Source organism: Cryptomeria japonica, chromosome 4, assembly GCF_030272615.1.
Source record: "Cryptomeria japonica chromosome 4, Sugi_1.0, whole genome shotgun sequence".
Taxonomy (NCBI): Eukaryota; Viridiplantae; Streptophyta; class Pinopsida; order Cupressales; family Cupressaceae; genus Cryptomeria; species Cryptomeria japonica.
The window spans coordinates 737,630,487-737,649,204 of record NC_081408.1 but is presented as its reverse complement, the minus strand read 5'-3'; the positions used below and the strand labels follow the sequence as shown (position 1 = coordinate 737,649,204).

At 36.6% G+C, this 18,718-nt stretch overlaps 1 protein-coding gene across 3 annotated transcripts in view; it reads right to left on the bottom strand.

Moving 5' to 3' along the window:
* Positions 1–18,718, bottom strand: part of LOC131027443 (TMV resistance protein N) — a 76,839-nt gene that overhangs the window by 46,370 nt on the left and 11,751 nt on the right. The window contains exons 2-5 of one of the 3 annotated variants that reach the window (XM_057957515.2): positions 10,663–10,813; positions 10,226–10,307; positions 9,412–10,027; positions 8,907–9,161 (exon numbers count right to left, since the gene is read on the bottom strand). In XM_057957515.2, the coding sequence (XP_057813498.1) occupies positions 8,907–9,161; positions 9,412–10,027; positions 10,226–10,269 (915 nt within the window). In that variant the 5' untranslated portion in view covers positions 10,270–10,307; positions 10,663–10,813. The remainder of the gene's footprint in view (positions 1–8,906; positions 9,162–9,411; positions 10,028–10,225; positions 10,308–10,662; positions 10,814–18,718) is intronic. The other 2 variants (XM_057957514.2, XM_057957513.2) reach the window with 2 other exon arrangements.

Here is an 18,718-nt window from a genome sequence, read left to right as displayed (position 1 = left end):
ATTGGCATATATATGATGATATTGATTGATAAAATGTTGACGATCAAGGTAACACTTGATCATGCCTCTTGATAACAAATATGATCATACCGATATGAATCGGTGTTAGCGCATAACAAATACCAATCGGTTTAATACAGATAATGCCCGATACTAATCAGTGCTTAAATACCTTTTGTTATCCAACCCGATACCAATCGGAATGTTAGGAGTATTATACCAATCGGAATGTTAGGAGTATTGACATTGTTGCATGGTTATTATACACGATAACCCGATCAAGTCTAATACGATCTCTTCATGATCGTGAATGGTAATTGAGCAAAAGTATATCAATATGATCATGTGCTCGATCATTCGAGAAAATACATATCAGTATATGTAGACCGATCATGAAATGTATTTGCAATTACAAGAAATCTGAATGAAGATTACAAAGGATATATATAAATGAAGTCTATCATTATTCATCGATGAGATAGATGATTGAATGAGAGACTTTATTTATCTCTCATTCAATCATTTATCTTAACGAAGCTATCATGTTTCAACACTCCCTCTTAGCTAGGGAAGATAAATGAATGACAACATATTTAGTATATAGCATCACATTTCTCATGATGACCATAATCTCATAATCTCGTAATACAAAGAATCACATCACCTAAGCACGTGACATGAAGTATCACCTAACACGTGATATGAGGAATAATATCACCTAAGCACGTGACATAGATATCACCTAACACGTGATATCAGTATCGCATAGCACGTGATACCAAGGATATAAATGCAAGAGAATAATTTGATTCTCATTATATCCAAGTTGTGGTATGTGCACTAACATCTCATAATGTCTTACCACAACATATCATGGCACATCCATGATATACAAGACATCATCACACATGACATCCTGTTTGACCATTATAAGATCGTCACCTTATAATGTCTCATACAAGTGTCCATTATCTAGGAGATCGTCACCTCTTAGAAATGTACATAGGGGGTGGAGCCCATAAAAATCATAACACGACAAAGAAGTTTACACATTAAATATATATAAGTACAGATTACAAAGCAAATTACAATTCAATCATACCAAGACCTTTCCTGAAGTGCTCAACTTTCGCCCTGGAAAGTGGTTTGGTAAGTATGTCTGCTATCTGATCTGCTGTACTAATATATTCCAATTGTATCACATTCCTATCCACCATGTCTCATACATAATGATAAGGAATCTCTATATGTTTGGATCTATCATGAAATACAGGATTCACTGAGAGTTTTATACAACTCTGATTGTCACAATGAATAATAGTAGGTTTCATTGGTTCACCAAATAATCCCACAACCAACTTCCTGAGCCATACTGCCTCTCGAGTAGCCATGGAAGTTGCGATGTATTCGGCCTCAGTGGAACTCTGTGCTATTGACAACTGTTTTCTGCTAATCCAAGATATCATAGCTGACCCAAACTGAAGCAGCATCCTGAGGTGCTTTTTCTGTCAATCACACTTCTAGCCCAATCTGAATCTGTGAATCCATGAAGATCCAAATTAACTTTCTCATACTTGAGACCATGATTGAGAGTACCTTGAAGGTATCTCATGATGTGTTTTACTGCTACCAGGTGTATCTCCTTCGGTTCACACATAAACTGACTTAAAGCATTTACAGCATAACAAATATCTGGCCTCGTATTTACCAAGTACATCAAGGATCCAATCATCTGCCTGTAGAGAGTAGGATCTGTTGGTTGTGAATCTGTTGCTGCTTCCTTAAGTTTATGAAGGTTTGTTTCCATAGGAGATGTCATAGGTCTGCAGTTTAACATCCCAAATCTCTTCAATATGTCCAAGGTATATTTACCCTGATTTAGTACAATGCTATCAGAATTTTGCCAGACTTCCAATCCAAGGAAATAATGAAGAAGACCCAAGTCCTTCATATCAAATTCTTTAGCAAGGTCTTTCTTACATTGATCTATGAGATGATCTTCTCCTGTGATTAATAAACCATCAACATATAAGATCAATATTAACATATCACCTTTGTTTTGCTTAAAATAGAGATTTCGGTCCACATCGTTTATTGAGAAGCCTAATCCTGTGAGATAACTGTCAATGCTCTCATACCAGGCCCTGGGAGCCTGTTTAAGTCCATATAGGGCTTTCTTGAGTTTGCACACATGAGACTCTGCATTATGTATCTCAAATCCTTCAGGTTGCTCTAGGTAGACCTCTTCCTCAATCTGATGTACTTTCCATCCTTTTGTTGCTGCAATGGCTAAGACTGCTCTGACTGAGGTATATCTGGCAATAGGTGCAAAGGTTTCCTCATAATCAATCCCTTCCATTTGTGAGAACCCTCTGGCTACAAATCTGGCTTTGTGTTTTTCAATGTTGCCGTCTGCAACATGCTTGATTTTGAAGAGCCATTTGGATGAAACCACAAATTTTCCCGTTGGCCTTGGAACAATCTCTCAAACCTCATTTTTCACAATGGACTGATATTCCTTTGACATGGCATCCTTCAATACTTCATGTTTAAGTGCATCTGATATATTAGTAGGTTCGGATTTGGAGAGATCATTTATAAGGGCAACATAATTAGTAAATCTGCTAGGCCTTTTACTTTCTCTGAAGGTTCCTGAGGAAGCTGCATATTTCTGAGCCTCTTCTATTGTTTTGGTGGCCCAGAGTGGTCTTTTCTTGGGATTTTCTCTAGGTGAGTTTTGGGCTTCATCCTCATTCTCCTCAAGATTTTCCCTCTGAATCCCAAGAGCAGGATCCTCTTCTAGGTTAGGAGTAGAAACTTGAACTTCAGGTTCTATGGAATTTCTAGCTCTTTTGAAGGCTAATTCTTCCTCGAAGATCACATCCCTACTAAGTTCAATTTGTTTTTTACTAGGTACATAGATTTTGTAGGCCTTGGAAGTTTCACTATACCGAACAAAAATTCCTCTTTTCCCTAAGGGCTCTAATTTTGTTCTTTTCTCCTTAGGTACATGGATATAGACAGGGCACCCAAATATCCTGAAATGACTGATATCTGGCTTTGATCCAGTGAAGACTTCCTCAGGAGTTTTGTCTTCAATGTGGGAATGAGGGCATCTATTTTGTATATACACGGCAGTGTTTGAGGCCTCTGCCCAAAGATGGGTATCAAGATTTTGATCAAGGAGCATGGCTTTGGCTACTTCTGCAATTGTCCTATTCTTCCTTTCAGCTACCCCATTTTTGTTGAGGGTTGTAAGGAACAGTGAACTCCCTCTTAATCCCAACATTTTTACAAAAATCCCTGAATAGATCTGAAGTATATTCCCTCCCATTGTCAGTTCTTAAGGTCTTAATTTTCTTTCCCGAGGAGTTTTCAGTGAGGGATTTAAATTCTTTAAACCTTCTAAGGATCTCTTTTGATTCTTTACATTTCAAGAAGTAGATCCAAGTCTTCCTAGAGTAGTCATCAACAAATATTACATAATACAAAAATCCTCCTAAAGAGGGTACAGACATAGGTCCACATAAATCAGAGTGGACTAATTCTAAAACATTGCTAGTTTTTCTAGTACTATTTTGAAAAGAGCCCTTAGTATTTTTACCTAGGGCACATCCCTTGCATGCACCTGAATGATATTGTTTCAACTTAGGTAAACCTGTGACAAGATTCTTCATAGATGATAAGGCACGAAAGTTCAGGTGACCTAATCTTCTATGCCAAATTTCATTTGCATCTGCAACTTCATGGATTAGGGCTAGATTAGGTTTTGTACATAGCTCGTACAAGTAACCTTGCCTCTAACCTATAGTCTTGGCTTTCTTGATGGATGAATTCTTTGGCCAAGCCAACACTTTGTTATCCATGAAGGTCAATCTATACCCATTATCCTGAAGTGCTGAAATGGAGACCAAGTTCCTCTTGATGCCTGGGACGTATAGTACTCCTGTGAGCTGCAAAGATAGGCCTGACTTCAATTTTATGGTGTAGGTTCCAATTCCTCTGACTGGATGTGCAGAATCATCCCCAATTGTTACCTCTTCATCAATTTCTTCCACCATGGAATCCAACACTTCTCTCAACCCAGTAATATGTCTAGATGAGCCACTGTCAATCACCCATGAGTTTGTTTTATTTGATACTTGGTTAGAGAGTGTTGAATAAAACACATATTTCTCAGAATCATTCTCTCCTCTAGTCTTTCCTATTTTGGCAAATGTAGCTTGTTGTTTGGACCTTTCAGGGCATTTAGCTACATAGTGTCCAAACTAGTCGCATCTGAAACACTGAATGTGGGAGAGATCTTTCTTGGAGGTGTTCTTGCTCTAATGACTTTTCCTTTTCATAAAATGCTTCTTTTTACCCTTCTTGTGAGTGCTAGCTTTAAGCACTTGAAGGTCTTCATCTATAGATTTGTGGTTGAGCCCTTTCTTGGCTTGCCTGGATTCCTCCTGGAGACAGTCTGCTCTTAGTCGATCAAACTTTGGGAATTTAGATCTGGCACTGATTCCTTGTACAAAGGTTTCCCAGGTGCTTGGTAAACCATCTAGAGCAATTAGGGTTAATTCCCTGCTTTCAATCTCATACCCAAGAGTGGAGAGTTGATCCCTTAAGGTTGAGATTCTCATAAAGTAGGCATTGATGGATTCACCCTTGTTCATACTGATGTGGTTGATCTACCTTTTCAGTGCTAAAGTTCTGCTAGAGTTACTTATCTCATAAGTACTCTCAAGAGATTTGAACATCTGATATGCAGTGTCATATTTCATTAGAAGGGGTATGATATGGTCTCTTACCCCATCCACAATTATCTTCATTGCCTTATTGTTTCCATCTATCCACGCAGTCTTCTCAAGATCATTCTATGGTTCTTCAGTTTTCTCATTTACAAATGTTTGTACTTTGTTCTCTTTAAGTACCAACATAATTCTGAATTTCCATGAGACAGTTATTTCTTCCATCGAGTCTATCTTCAAATCTAACAGCACTAGCCATGGAGAAAAATGTGATGTTATATACTTTGGTTTGAACTTTACAAATTTGAATGCCTCAGGTTCGATCTAACGTGGCTCTGATACCATGTAAATGTATAAAACAATGCCTTCTTAATCAAAAACAAGAATATAAGAAATGTATAAATGTATTTATATTTGTATACATACATATATAAGAGAAAAAGTACATCACTATAAAGAAAAATATATGTTTTTTTGAGCAAATATTTAGGAAAAGTACAATAAAGAAATACAATATATGTGTTTGTGAATATTCACAACTTTTTAGAAAGAGACAATGTATACCATTACAAAGAAATTATGAAGCAATTAAATAAGATAAGAACATAAAAGGAGTAAGAGATGAAGACAACTAACATTATAAAAGAAGAGAAAAGCCATATAAAGGATGAGATGAGTGGGAGGGGGAGAAAGCAATGAGAAGGGACACAAGAATGAAGAAAACAAAGATGGACACCTCGGTGTAAGAAACTTTAGACTATTGTAGTTGCTTCTAGATTTGGTTGCATGAATTTTTTGAATCAACATTTTGGATTACACTCATGATCCATCATTTTTTAGTCTCCTTATATCCTCTAAAATTCCTATGATGGATCACAAAGTGTGATCCAAAAGCAACTATATTTTTAACCAAGTTGAAAGTGATACTTAAGATGTGAATCATTCTATTTGAATCATTTGCATTAATGAGCTCTAAATGGAAATCATAACTTTGTTGAATATAAACTATTTAGACCTCTATTATTGAATCGTCGGTAAATCCTTGCATACTCATATACAATGCGTTTTCAAATCAGATTTGGGTACAAAACACCTGTGGAATTGGGTAAGGTATGCATTTTTTGGGGTGGATTTGTTTAGAGTCATCAACAAAAATACCCAATCGATTCCGACTTATGCAGAGCATTTCCATTGCGATTCTAGTGGCAAATGAAAATTTCAGTGAATTTGTGTAACTTTTTTATCATTAAACACATGACAAAAAACCCTTAATTAGGGATAGGCTATTCTTTGTGGGGGAGATCCCCACCAAAAATGTGTCTCATGTCAAAAAGCCACTACTATTTTTCCTTTTCCGCCATTTTTTCCTTCTTTCCTGTCATTTTTCCCATTCTCGTCGTTTTCCCATCCCCTAACGACAGATCGCTTACAAAACTCTTGACTTGAACGCTTATGATAGAATCCACTTTGCTCATAAACTTTTGCAGAGATTGTATCAAGGCAATGAGAATCTTTCTCACTAATCTAGCTTCTTCCCCAACCTTCATAATTAAGGAATTTTCCAATAACTTCATAGTTGGAGCAAAAGAAAAAGCTTTGGACATCTGCCTTGAAGGGAAATCAGTTGCCTTGAGCACTATGGAACATGGCTATGGGGTAGCCAACAAAGATGTCTTAGAGATGACAGGGGTTTATGGAATCCATCTATCAAAGCATCATCCTTTATCATCATTGTCTTTAGGATTAGATTAGATTTCCTCAAACCTTATTCCCTTTTGTCTTTTATTTTCCAAAGTGAGTTAGTTTCCACGTTCTAGTAAAGGGTAGGTTCTTTTGTGATTACCAACATTATCACATTCATACCCTGAGTCTATCCATAATTCAAAGTCAATCGTTAACATTGTAAACCTTAGGTTCACCTTGTTTGATCACAAAAGCTTAGCATTCAAGGTTTCCATGTCCAAGAGAGGATATAATACTTGGCATTTTATTTTGTGTTTGAGGTGTCCCAAAAACCACATCAACACAATTGGCGCTAGAAGGAGGACATGAATGACAAACTTGGGATTGTGGAATTAAAGTGAAGTTATCTCAAGCCTTTTTTTCCTCTACCCTCCTTCGCGCTCGACAAAATCACCACAAGAAGGAAGGTGAGAACATTGGATCATCAATCGGAGGTGCAAAAGGAGGAAGTTCACATTCAAATCAATTGTAGGTTGGAACCAACATGAACTTTCAAGCTTCATTTGAGATATGTTAGACCTCTTTTATGTTCAAAAAAGACCAAAAAAGCAAAAAAAAACTGAAAATCCACAAAAAATCAAAAAATGGGAAAAAGAAAAATATTTCTCAATGGATAGGCAAGGGTTTCATGATTTGTGTGACCAAGATGATCATCAAGTTGATATTCTTCAACTTTGGTGGACTATGAATGCACAACTACACCCACACAACTTGTCCAAATTTGCATTGCTAGGGAAATGTAGAGTCCACAATACAACCGAACATAACGAGCTGCATTGCTTGACATTTTTTACAAGAGTTGAGTTAGCATTACAAGGGAAAATCTTCTTTTGGGATATCCCCAAGCTTCCTATTTGCAACTCATTCTGTTTGGATTCCAAAATAGACTATGTTAAGAAGACTATAATTAGTTTACAGTTAAAAAATTCACATAATATAATCATCCTACATTATTTATTCATAAGTCACAATATACATCTTTTATATTATACACCTACATGCAGTAATAAATTATTCTAATTTAAAGCTGGAATAACAGATATATCGTATTGATCTTTTAAACTTCTTTACTATACTTTATGTACTTATTTCTTTATGCTGATCTCGTTCTGTTGTTTCTGCCTTAATTGCAAATCAGACTTGCTTTCTTCGATTTCACTCGATGGATGGATTGTTGTTGAATGATTGATATTTATGTGAATACTTGATTAATTGAATTATTCCTTTGATTGTATGATTTGAGGTATTGTTGAGTGATGACTAAGTGATTGTCGATTAGACGATTAATGAGTGATGTGTAATGAATGCTAGTTTGATATATTGGTGAATGCTGATTGAATGAATGCTGATTTGATTAAATGATTTGCTGATTGATTATTTGCTTGATTTGGTAATTGATGATTGCTTTGTGGTTTCATAAGTGATGATCGAGAGAAGTGATCTTTGAACGCTTGGAATGATTTCTCCTTTATACTTTATTGGTTAAAGGGTCACCACCTTTCATAAGAATTGAGTCACCACCCTCTATTGCTGCCTTTTGAGAAATGGATTTCCCTTGGATGTCCTCCTCAAATGAAACCTTCTCCCCTTAATATCTTCCAATGTGAGGGAGAGTTACACCTCTTCATTATGTGTTCCCTTTGCAAGGGTCACAACCCCTTTGAAAGAGTACAACCCTTTGAAAGAGTCACAACCTTTCACAATTAACCACCCTTTGAAAGAGTCACAACCTTTCATGATTAACCACCCCTTGAAAGAGTACAACCCGTGATCATTTCTTCCCTTTAAAGGAGTCACAACCTTTCACAATTACCACCCTTTGAAAGTGTTACAACCCTTCATCATTTCTACCCTTTGAACGAGTCACTTCCTTATTTTCTTCTCATTCATTTCTTCTTCCATTAATCCTTCCCTGATTCCCATGCTCGATCCTTTCTTCCTTCCTCCATATCCCCTTTCAAATGAACTCTTCTACCTTTTATACCTCATGTTTGAGAGAGTTACAACTCTTCATTTCATGCCTTTTGAACCTTCATTAAACTTAATTGAATTTTCATTATATTATATTTATTTTATTCTTTTATATTCTAATTTAATTATTATTATTTAATATTTATCCTATTTCAAAAAGGGGACATTACAATTTCACACTTCAATCACCTGCAACGGAAAGTTTGTTATTCATGCTATAAAATCTGTCTTGCAATTAACACTGCATTGGGCCTGGAGATCTGCGATTAATGATACCATTCAACATTGCTTCAAAATTAATGTATAGTGGTTAACACCACTGAAAAAGATAGATAACCATAAGGGTATGAAACCAAGCAACAAAATTCTTTTAATTATAACACATCATTTGTTATTAAGTAAAAGGCTAGAACGATGGTTTTGGCTAAAGGACATAGTGCAAATGCCATTGCTCACCTGTTGGGCATTCTCCACTGAGTCCAAAGACTGTTCATCTGCATCAGTTAGATATTTAAGAGCTCGTTTTATGTTCTTTGTGGGATCATTCCTTTGAAGTTCAGCATGAAACACTCTTCCTTCAAAAATCTCCCAATAAAAGTTGCAAAGGCTCATGCCCAAAGTTGTTTTGCCACAGCCACCTATTCCATATAAACCAACCACTCTGGCACCAGTTTTTGAACATGGAACACTCAAGAACAGCAAATGGATCTCCTGCACCAAAACATATAAGATTTATTAATGCAACAGTTCAAGCCTAAGCTAAGAAAGATTGAAGCATCCAAGGGGATGCGTGTAATGGTTATGTGAATGCAGTACAAGCCTAAGTTGAGAAAAAACAAGTCATCCAAGGGGATGTGGTATAATGGTCATGTGAATCCAGTACAAGCCTTATCCCACACCATTCTAAAGTCAGGCCATGGCCTCACACAAAATTAACAAATTCAAAACAAAATAGGCTTACCAGGCAGAGACGTTCTTTTCCTTTTATTGAAATGTCTTCATATTTCAAGCTTTGTGGTAGTAGAGGACGGATGCGAGAAATAATTCTACGTCTATAAGCAACTTCACCTTCTTCTTTAATATATATTTCACCATTAATGGAACGAAGTGCTTTCAGGGCATCCAACCAAGCTTCAAGATTAATTCTGTCATCTGATTTGTAAAGCTGATTCCAGGAGTCAGGGTATCTTTTGTTCTCAATACTGTGAATGAATTCAGAAAGTTCTTTGGGTGTCATCTTGAAAAAGAGGGGGAATATTTTAAGGCTTGGGTTCTTTTCACTTTTGGCTTTAACAAAAGCACAAAGTTCGAGCATCGGCCATTTTGTAGTTATAAAATCCTCCGATAAGACAATTACTGCTATTTTGCATTTCTCAGCAGCCTTAAAAATAAGAGATGGGAAATTCTCACCTTTGGGCAAACTTTTATTATCTTTATCAAAAAAACAAGATATGTTTAGTTTCTCCATATCTACAAATAGTTGTTCCACAAAGTCCTTCTGCTGTCCACTGTGACTCAAGAATACATGTTTTGGTAAATAATTACTACTCGGCTTTTCCCCCTCTTTGCCAACATTCCTGCACATCCAGACGTTTTACAGATCAGATGAGATGACTTCTGCTAAATAGCACTGCAGGATCTGTCAAAGGTGCATTTGTTTAAAAAATTGTTTCTTAGATCTTCAGTCTGAAAATAAATCCCCCCTACATCTGCACTTGTTAGCAGGCGAATTGCAAAAGGGGAATCAAAAGAGATCCATAAAAATAAGTTTTTACCTTCGGAGAGAGCTTGTGATTAGTTTCTGATTCAAATTCTCCATGAATTAGAGCCTTATCCTCATACAATTGGATTAGTTATCTGTTTCAAACAGAACCACACAAAAATGAGAACGTTTCTCAAATGCTAAATGTAAATTAAACAGTCAATATGAGTGCATGTTTCTTATCTACTTTCTGTCTACTTGGAAATCCAACTGTTTACATGAAAATGGATTGAAAGTTGTTATCCAGTGTTTGCATTTACAAGACGTGCAATGTTGTAAGGACAGAATCCCATGGAGGGAGCTACCTCTCGTATTTTCTACATGGATAGTCCCAAGAAAGATAGAGAAAACAAAACACAATTTTGACTTGAAAAATGAGGGAGACCGTTTTAACCAAGAGACCTGAAGCAGAAGAGAGCAAGAGGAGAAGTTATAAGTTGCTGCACTCACTCAAAAAGCTTTTTTGTCCGAAAGCAGCCTCTATGTCACAGATTGTCCAAAAATTATTTTCAGATACATGCTTATCAAAAAGACACAGGGAGAACTAGAACTATCAATATGGAAAAAATGTTCCCATACATTTGGATCAAGTTGCACTGCTCTGTATTATACAAAAATCAAATATGTTAGCTTGTATAGGATGAATTTATTCTAAATTCTTTCCAAAAAATTTCCAAAATACTTTTTTCAATATTTTACCTTGCCTGAGATCATTTTGTTCATAGTGCAAATGCCTTTATTTTCGTTAATATAAATTTCTGAATATAATTTAATTGTATTTCTTCTTTTTTCTATGAATTCCTCCACTATCTTGTTAGCAGGTGCTGACAACATTGTCTCCTTACCATTGCTTAATTTGTGGTACTGGTCACCTTAATTTTTATAACATTGGAGACACACAAGTAAAAGCTACAATACATTTAATGCACTAGTAGCTAACAATACAAATGCTGATCCTCTAACTCAATTGAAAAAGTACAGTAAAAATTAATATAATTTAATATTTACCTCTTGACCACCACACCACAACATGGTACATTATTGTTCTAAGCAGTTACACTTAGTCAAATACATATGATATCTCTTTCTTATTTGACAATATAATTAGAAATGATAACCACGGCAAATATACACAAATCTGTAATATTTACACAGCCTTAGAAGTTACCCTTGTCTCGATTTGTCAACCTGAATTTTTTCAGTATTTTCCACGTTGGCATTGCCTTTTGTAAGGGTTTCACTGAAAATTTTGACATTCCACAACAGCATTTATTCAAATGTTTCACACTTATAAATAGTGAAGTCTCAAAATTGGAACTTTGTACAAACTTAACATGTCCATAATCAAAGAACCAACCCGATAAGCTAAGATTTCATTCTTTTTGCAGCAACTGAGAACCGACTAAAATTTTAGACACTCCATAATTTCTAGATAGACCTAGTCTACTGAAAAAAGGTTATCGATTCAGGGTATATCTGGTTTAGGTCTTCATCTAGCCTTGGTTTTAAAGCCTCTAATTTAATGGGAAATGTGTCATCAATAGTTTAGTCTATTTTAGATGTACCAAGATTGTTTTTCAGAGATAGCCACAATCATTACTATTTTTCCTATTAGATGGAAAGGATAGAGAAACAGACACTGACCTAAAGACTCTAATAAGCATTAACATTCATTTTTATAAATTATCCATATTGTTCCAGGAGTTAAAAAATATTTGCTTCAACTTTCCACAATGTTAGGCTAGTTGAGAAAATTCTAATTTATGCTTATGTTCAAAGAGTTAGTTTTTATGAGTTCAGAACAATCGAGATTATTCATCACTTCCATTCCCACTTCATGGTCATGAACAGCTGACCAGCAAATTGTTATCCATAGTTCCACGGGGTTTGGGGACGTTTCCTCGGGGGGACGGGGAAACGTGTTTCGGGGACGGGGGTACTTGGGGCCTAAATTTGGAAACGCCGGGGGGACGGCGGTAGGGAGGCGACGAGGGAGCGGTGCTGACATAATACATATAGTACTTGAAAAATTAGTTTTAAAAATATGTATATGTATAACTGTATAAGGAATAAGTAAACACATTGCAATTATTGCAATGATCTTTGAACAATAAGTTATAAGTAGAAACTAGAAAGATTGTGTTGGAGCGTCTTAAGAGGATCTAACCCTAAAGATAGTAAAAGCTCTAATTAACTTACCCCTATCATTTTAGCTCAAGGTATAGAAATAATGGCATAAATCTATTTCAATTTTGTCATCATGAAAAACATATTTATATGTGTAACGACCACTCTAGACGATCTTTTATTTTTTAACAAGCATAAGAACCATGCAAACTGAAACAATGCTTTTCTCTGCTATTAAGTACTGATAACAATTACAAGCTGATACAAATGTTAGTACAGGGCAGCACATTGAAAAGACACATTCTAGATTGCCCAAGTTGCATGAACTAGCATCCAATAGAAAACAATAAAGGAAAATACCTTGAAAAGGCAGCTGAAATGATCACTATAGGTAGGGAACACACATTTTGTTTTAAATTACTGTATACAACAATGCGGGTCTGATACAACTGGAAAATATGTTGCAGGTCTGAAACATCACCATTGTAGGTCCAAACAACCCCTTAAATCCTCCTTAAACTCACTCTATGCAACCATGTTCGCCCCCAAACAATGCCAAACAGCTTGAGATAGACCCAACCATACAAATCAGTCTTTAAAAATTGCAAGTCAGTTTGCAAGTCCACTCCAAGGTTGGGGGACGTCAGGGAATCTCAGGGACGTCTAGGAGTCTCGAGGCCGTCTGGGAGTCCCCTTTGGCGTTTCTAACACAAGAAACTTCTGAGAAACGTCCCCTTGGTGAGGAAACATCTCGGAGACGACGGAGGAGACTTGGTGGCGGTGGAGGGACGGCGGAGGGACGTTTCCCAGGCATCCCCGCGTCTCGGGGACGTCCCCGTCTCGGAAACACCTACATTTTTAGGGGGTACGCGTCCCCGTGGAACACTGGACTGTTGTTATAAATGAATTTGCACAGATGTCCAAGGCAATCTCATTATAATCAATTTGTTAAAACAGCTTAATCATCATTTCCAGAGTAGAGTTTGTCAACTCTTTAGCATTTTAATAAGAACAATGCAAATCACACGTGATTATGATTAAAATTTGTTGGTTTAAAGGAGTGTATTTACAGACTGGATCAAGGACATGTCAAATTGTGTAGGCATCTTAGAGTAGTATGCTAATTAAAACGAAGCATTAGGTAAATTACTGAATTAGCTAGCTTATGCAACACAGGTCTTGTGAAAGCCATCAAAGACTGCCTTGTGGTAGTACTGATAAGGTGCTCCAAGTATAGATTGGGAAATGCATAAAGAGTTGGCATGTTGGCCCACTCTTTGCATTAGGGATGGGCTACTATATAAATAGTGGACAATTTACACTCAGCATACAGATTGCAACAATCAATGGGACTGACTTCACAATCAACCATCTCCTAGAATCAATCAATGGAAAATGTGATCCTAGAATCAATCAATAGAAAATGTGATGAACATTTTCCAGACACAAGGGACGAATTTCCCCTCCTTGACCCAGTCCGAGTGGTACAGATTTTAATGCATTGTTGTTGGCAACCAAAAATTGACTGCAAACTTTTATGATAAGATTGTCCAGCAAGCTATTCTTAATCTGACAAGTATAATCAAACAAGTTTTTTTGTTGTTGACAAATTAGTCATTGACCATTAGAATTAGTTGAGGATTAGGAGTTTTGTATTAATTGACGGTCATGATTGATGATGGGGCTGTGGCTAATGTGGTTCTCTTTTCTTTGATCCAAAAGATGATGTATCAAGAAACACATATCACTAGCACCTGCAACACCCTGAGAGGACACAAACACATTAAAGCCACAAACCATGGGAAACATTATTCTCCCAGTCACTCGTGGACTGAAGACCATGCCTGCTAAGTTCTATGTCATTGACAAACACACAGGCCATAACATGTTGTTGGGAAGGCCGTGGATTCACTAAATGAAGGCCATTCCCTCAACCTTATTCCAAGAGGTTCATTTTCTCCATGTACATTGCTACAGTAGAACCTAACTGACTTGACATGTTTAAAGCAAAACAAAGCAAGACAAAAGCAGGAATTTATATTGATCATAAGATCCCATCCAACCAATTAAATTACCTTTCCTCCACACAAACTCAGTAAAGAGACAATGAGTGCTGAAAACTGAAACTAAAAGTCCAGAGAGCCCACAAACTTAAAAGGAGGGAAGTTAGGGCACATTTGCTGCTGTTTCAATGTAAACTACCACTGAAATTGTTGAAGTTATGGGAATTGGATCAACCATTTATCATTGCTTTTGACCCACATTCAATTGGTACCTAGCTCCTACTAAATTGGCAACCATTCCTGCAGATGAAGTTCAGAATATTTATATGGTTGAGATTTCGAAGATCAGGGAGCAAAGCCTCCCAAAGATTCCAGCCACCCTGTTTCTTAATAACCTTTGGACTCTTCAGTCAATAAGGCGAAGAGTAGTGCAAGTACCTGACCTCTCCCAAGGGAGAGGTCTTCTCTTTTTCCCATAAGCTAGCCTTCTTTTGTACCAACAATGAAGCTGAGTATTCTCATTGGGGATCATAAGTGCAAAGTGCATGGGTATCGAGAACCTTAGACTTTTCGGAGACTCCTAGTTGATTGTTAACCAAATTTCAAGGTTATATCAAACTAAATCAGAACATGTACAACCCCAGGTTAGAGATGTCACTGATCTAATCCACCAATTTGAATTCTTCTCTATCAAAGTCATACAAAGAGAAGATAATTATTTGCCAACTATATGGCCACTTCTTCCACCATGTTCTCCTCTCATTCACAAATTCAAAAATTTAGAAATTGTAGCTGTGATAAGGAGTAAGCCATTGGTGGAAGGAAGGGATCTTCCTAGGGTCCCTTACTATGTTGATCATAAGTATGAACCTCCCATGTGAAGTTTCCGCAAGAACAATGAAGCAATTCTAGAATATCTTCAAGTCTATGATGAATTACCTAAGGATTACCATAAGAAGAGGTAATTTTTAGTACAGGGCACTAGTGATTACTTCAATGATGGGTTGAGTATTCTTAAGGTGAGCAAAGATTTGCTATAATTGCCCCTAACACCCTCCAAAGAGGAAAATGCTTCTTTGTCAAAGGACACAATCAAAATAAACATAGGGGCATATGAGAACTCTAGGAAGATCAAATTCATTTGCACTTTAACCAAGAAATAAAGATTTACAAGAAGCTTTTAATTGAATGTGTCAATTGTTTTGCATGGCAGCATAGTTCACAAACTCGATGAGTTGCCAAGTTCTCACCAAAATTTTGTAGCCCCAAGCTTTTGCAAGTTTAACTCACCAAGTATTTGACATTAACCAACAAACTTTTTGACAAGTACTCAACAAGTCTGATGGGTTAACTCACTTGTGCCTAAAATGCATTAAAACGAAGGAAAAAGGCAGAAAAAACACTTGGAGACGCAGATTTTGCCTTTAAAAGCTCTATTCGGCCATGTTGAACACACAACATTAAGCACTATAGAGAATATTTACAGGATTTTTTAGGAGATTTGAAAATTCACAATTCGGATTTGGCTTTAAAAGTATCGGTTTTTTGCCTCTAAAAAATTGTGAAAATGGTGTGTGCCATTAAGGTCTATGTGGTTTTGAAGGTCTTCATTTGAGCTTGGTGATGGGGACTTGTGTCAAGGAATGCACCAAGGGTGCTGCCCTCAAACTGTAGAAGGGGCACTACCCCTCGACCTCACTAGGGTGTTTCTCCCAAACCCCCATCAAATTCATTTGATACATTTTGTATTTGTATTTTGCATAGAATTTATGTTGTTTTCTAAAACCCCTATGACTGAGCTTTGATCAAGCTAAATGATTATTAAATTTTTGAGAAAACATAAATGGGATGGAATTGCTTATTTTGAGAGGTAATCTATGGAGGATGTGGCTACAACAGAAGTAGGGAAGATTGGATTGTCATTGGATGACACTGATGTGGCAAAGGAGTCATTGCCATCTAATAGCAAGGTGGAGCCACAAGCACAATCTTCTAGGCCAAGTGAGATGCCAAAAATTGAGTGTGAGGACTAAACCCTCTACTCCCCGATTTTTCACTAGAACGAGGAAATTGTAAAAACTTGTAATTTTTAACTTGCATAGATATGCAATAAATGATGATGATTATCAAAGGCAATCATCATAAATTCATAATAGTTATCACCTATTTATTGCATCTAGCTCCACATGATGTTACAATTTTGTACTCCATTTGTATTCAAGAATCAAATCTAACAAAATACCCTTCCCCATAACTTCTTAGACTCATTTAATACATTTTCTAACTGAATTTTGCAAAACAACGTGTTTTAAAGGAATTTATGTACTTCTTTAAGTTTCCAAGTTTTGCGAAGTTTTGATGAGTCACAATTTATTTGCTTGCCAAGTATTCGCCAAGCCCAAGTCTACAAACTATGCATTGGAGTATTTAAACATGCCAAGTTTGGATGCTTCCACTATCGTCCACAATTTAGCCATAGGTGTTAGTGTAATTGATGTCTCATGTAATTACACTTAAGTTGACTTAAGATTATGCATTTCATAGTAATTTGCTTGCTAGATAATTAGGGAAATGCATATCTAGGGAATATGGTTGTAGGAGAAATTCCACCTTTGGTGAGTGATCCACCTTTAGTGGAATTATCTATTGTTTCTCCTACCTACTTCTACCCACCCTTGCATCTCATTGAGCCGCATGTCATGATTGTGTGATCTCTCATTTCCATATAGCCTGGCCTTTATAAGCAGACTCATGATCATTGTATGTTAATCTAATTGGGCATTTTGCATCTTGATGAGAATATAGTTTGTTCTTGTCTATTTTGTTCTCTCTTGCTTTTGTGCTATTCATTGGCCTCTAGAGCTTGGGTTGCTATAGGCAAATTCTTACATGATATTAGAGCCATTAGAGCGTCATTGGTTTGCCATTTGAGAGAATTTTGATGCAATTCAAGGTATTGCATTTTGAGGTTTTCTATTGCAGGTCATTATTGGAGCTTGTTGGGTCAAATTTGAGGTTACCATTGGATTGAAGAGGTTCCAGAAAGTCAAAATCGCCTTTTGTTTTGTCCAAATCCAACACCGGGGGCCAAATCTATAGCAGTTTGAAGGTGGAGGGTGGTTACCAAATCTGATAGCGCCATTGTGCTCAAAAGGCTCGAGAACCCCAAGATCGCCTATCCATTCGTCCAAATTGGACACCATCACCAGAAGCTGAGCAAAAAATTTCCCCTCCCTAGCCATACGAACAGATTGACAGCGCCCATTCGATTTTAATTTTTTAATTAAAAAAAATTCCCTTTATTTTCTGTTAAATCACTTCTTTTTTTAAATAAAAGAAATTAATCAAAAGTTTTGAAAGCGATTTAAATTTTTTGTTTAAATTTTTTTTTAAAATTTTCTACAGAACCGTAAGGTACTATCAAACCCTGCAGCCCATAGGTACACAGGGTGGTGGGGTGGCAGGCCCCGCCTGTCTTGACCCAATCTTTGAAAATAACAAAATAGCTAAAATGCCTCTTAACCCAGTTAAGTGATCTTAGAACAATGATGTGTCAATAGACACAATTTAAAAGAAGATTATTGAAAGGAGTATGGCTTGGATGGACCTTAGACTCAAAAGTACCAATCCTCCTAGAAGGGTCAAGCAAAAGTTCAAGGGACCTCCTTTTCCCACTAAAGTATGTAAGAGGGCAAAGAACCAAAGAAAAGGGTAAAAGAGAGAAGAAGTTGGAAGAAGAAACACAAGATCCTCCACTTCTAGAGCTTACGGAAACGTTGAAAGAAAAGATGAAACATTCAAAGTACTTAGCTAAGGCAGCAAGTGCTAGGGTAATGTGATGAACCCTTGCTGGTTCAACTCTTCAACCTGCTGTAATTTGTAGATCTTCTTGTAATTTTTAATTATTAAGATGGTCTTTCAGAAATGGACAGAAGCTGCAGAAGAGGGTTTCTTTAAATCTGCAACACATATTGAATAATACATGAATTTAATCAACTGAAACAATGAATTGGAGAATTTAGAAGCATACCCGTAGGTCCTTAGCCAATTTATTGAAAAGAAAGAATAAATCAGCAACTTACAAAGTTCTGATTTTTATTCTGGAACAATTCAGATCTGCTCTTATTTAAATACTAAGACACCCAAACAGTGGAAGATGGTGCCAATTAATGAGCAAGCTTTGGGAAAAGAAGCCTCCAAACCACAGAAGAATCAACAACAAAACAGTAAATAGGAAAACCCTACAACAAATCTACCTTGTAAGAAGCCAAATCTGCCCCAATTCAATTCAATTTGACTTCTAAATGAAGCCAACCAAGCTACAACAATTCGATTGATCTTTCACAATCTCAAAGCTATTGAATTCTGAAGAATGC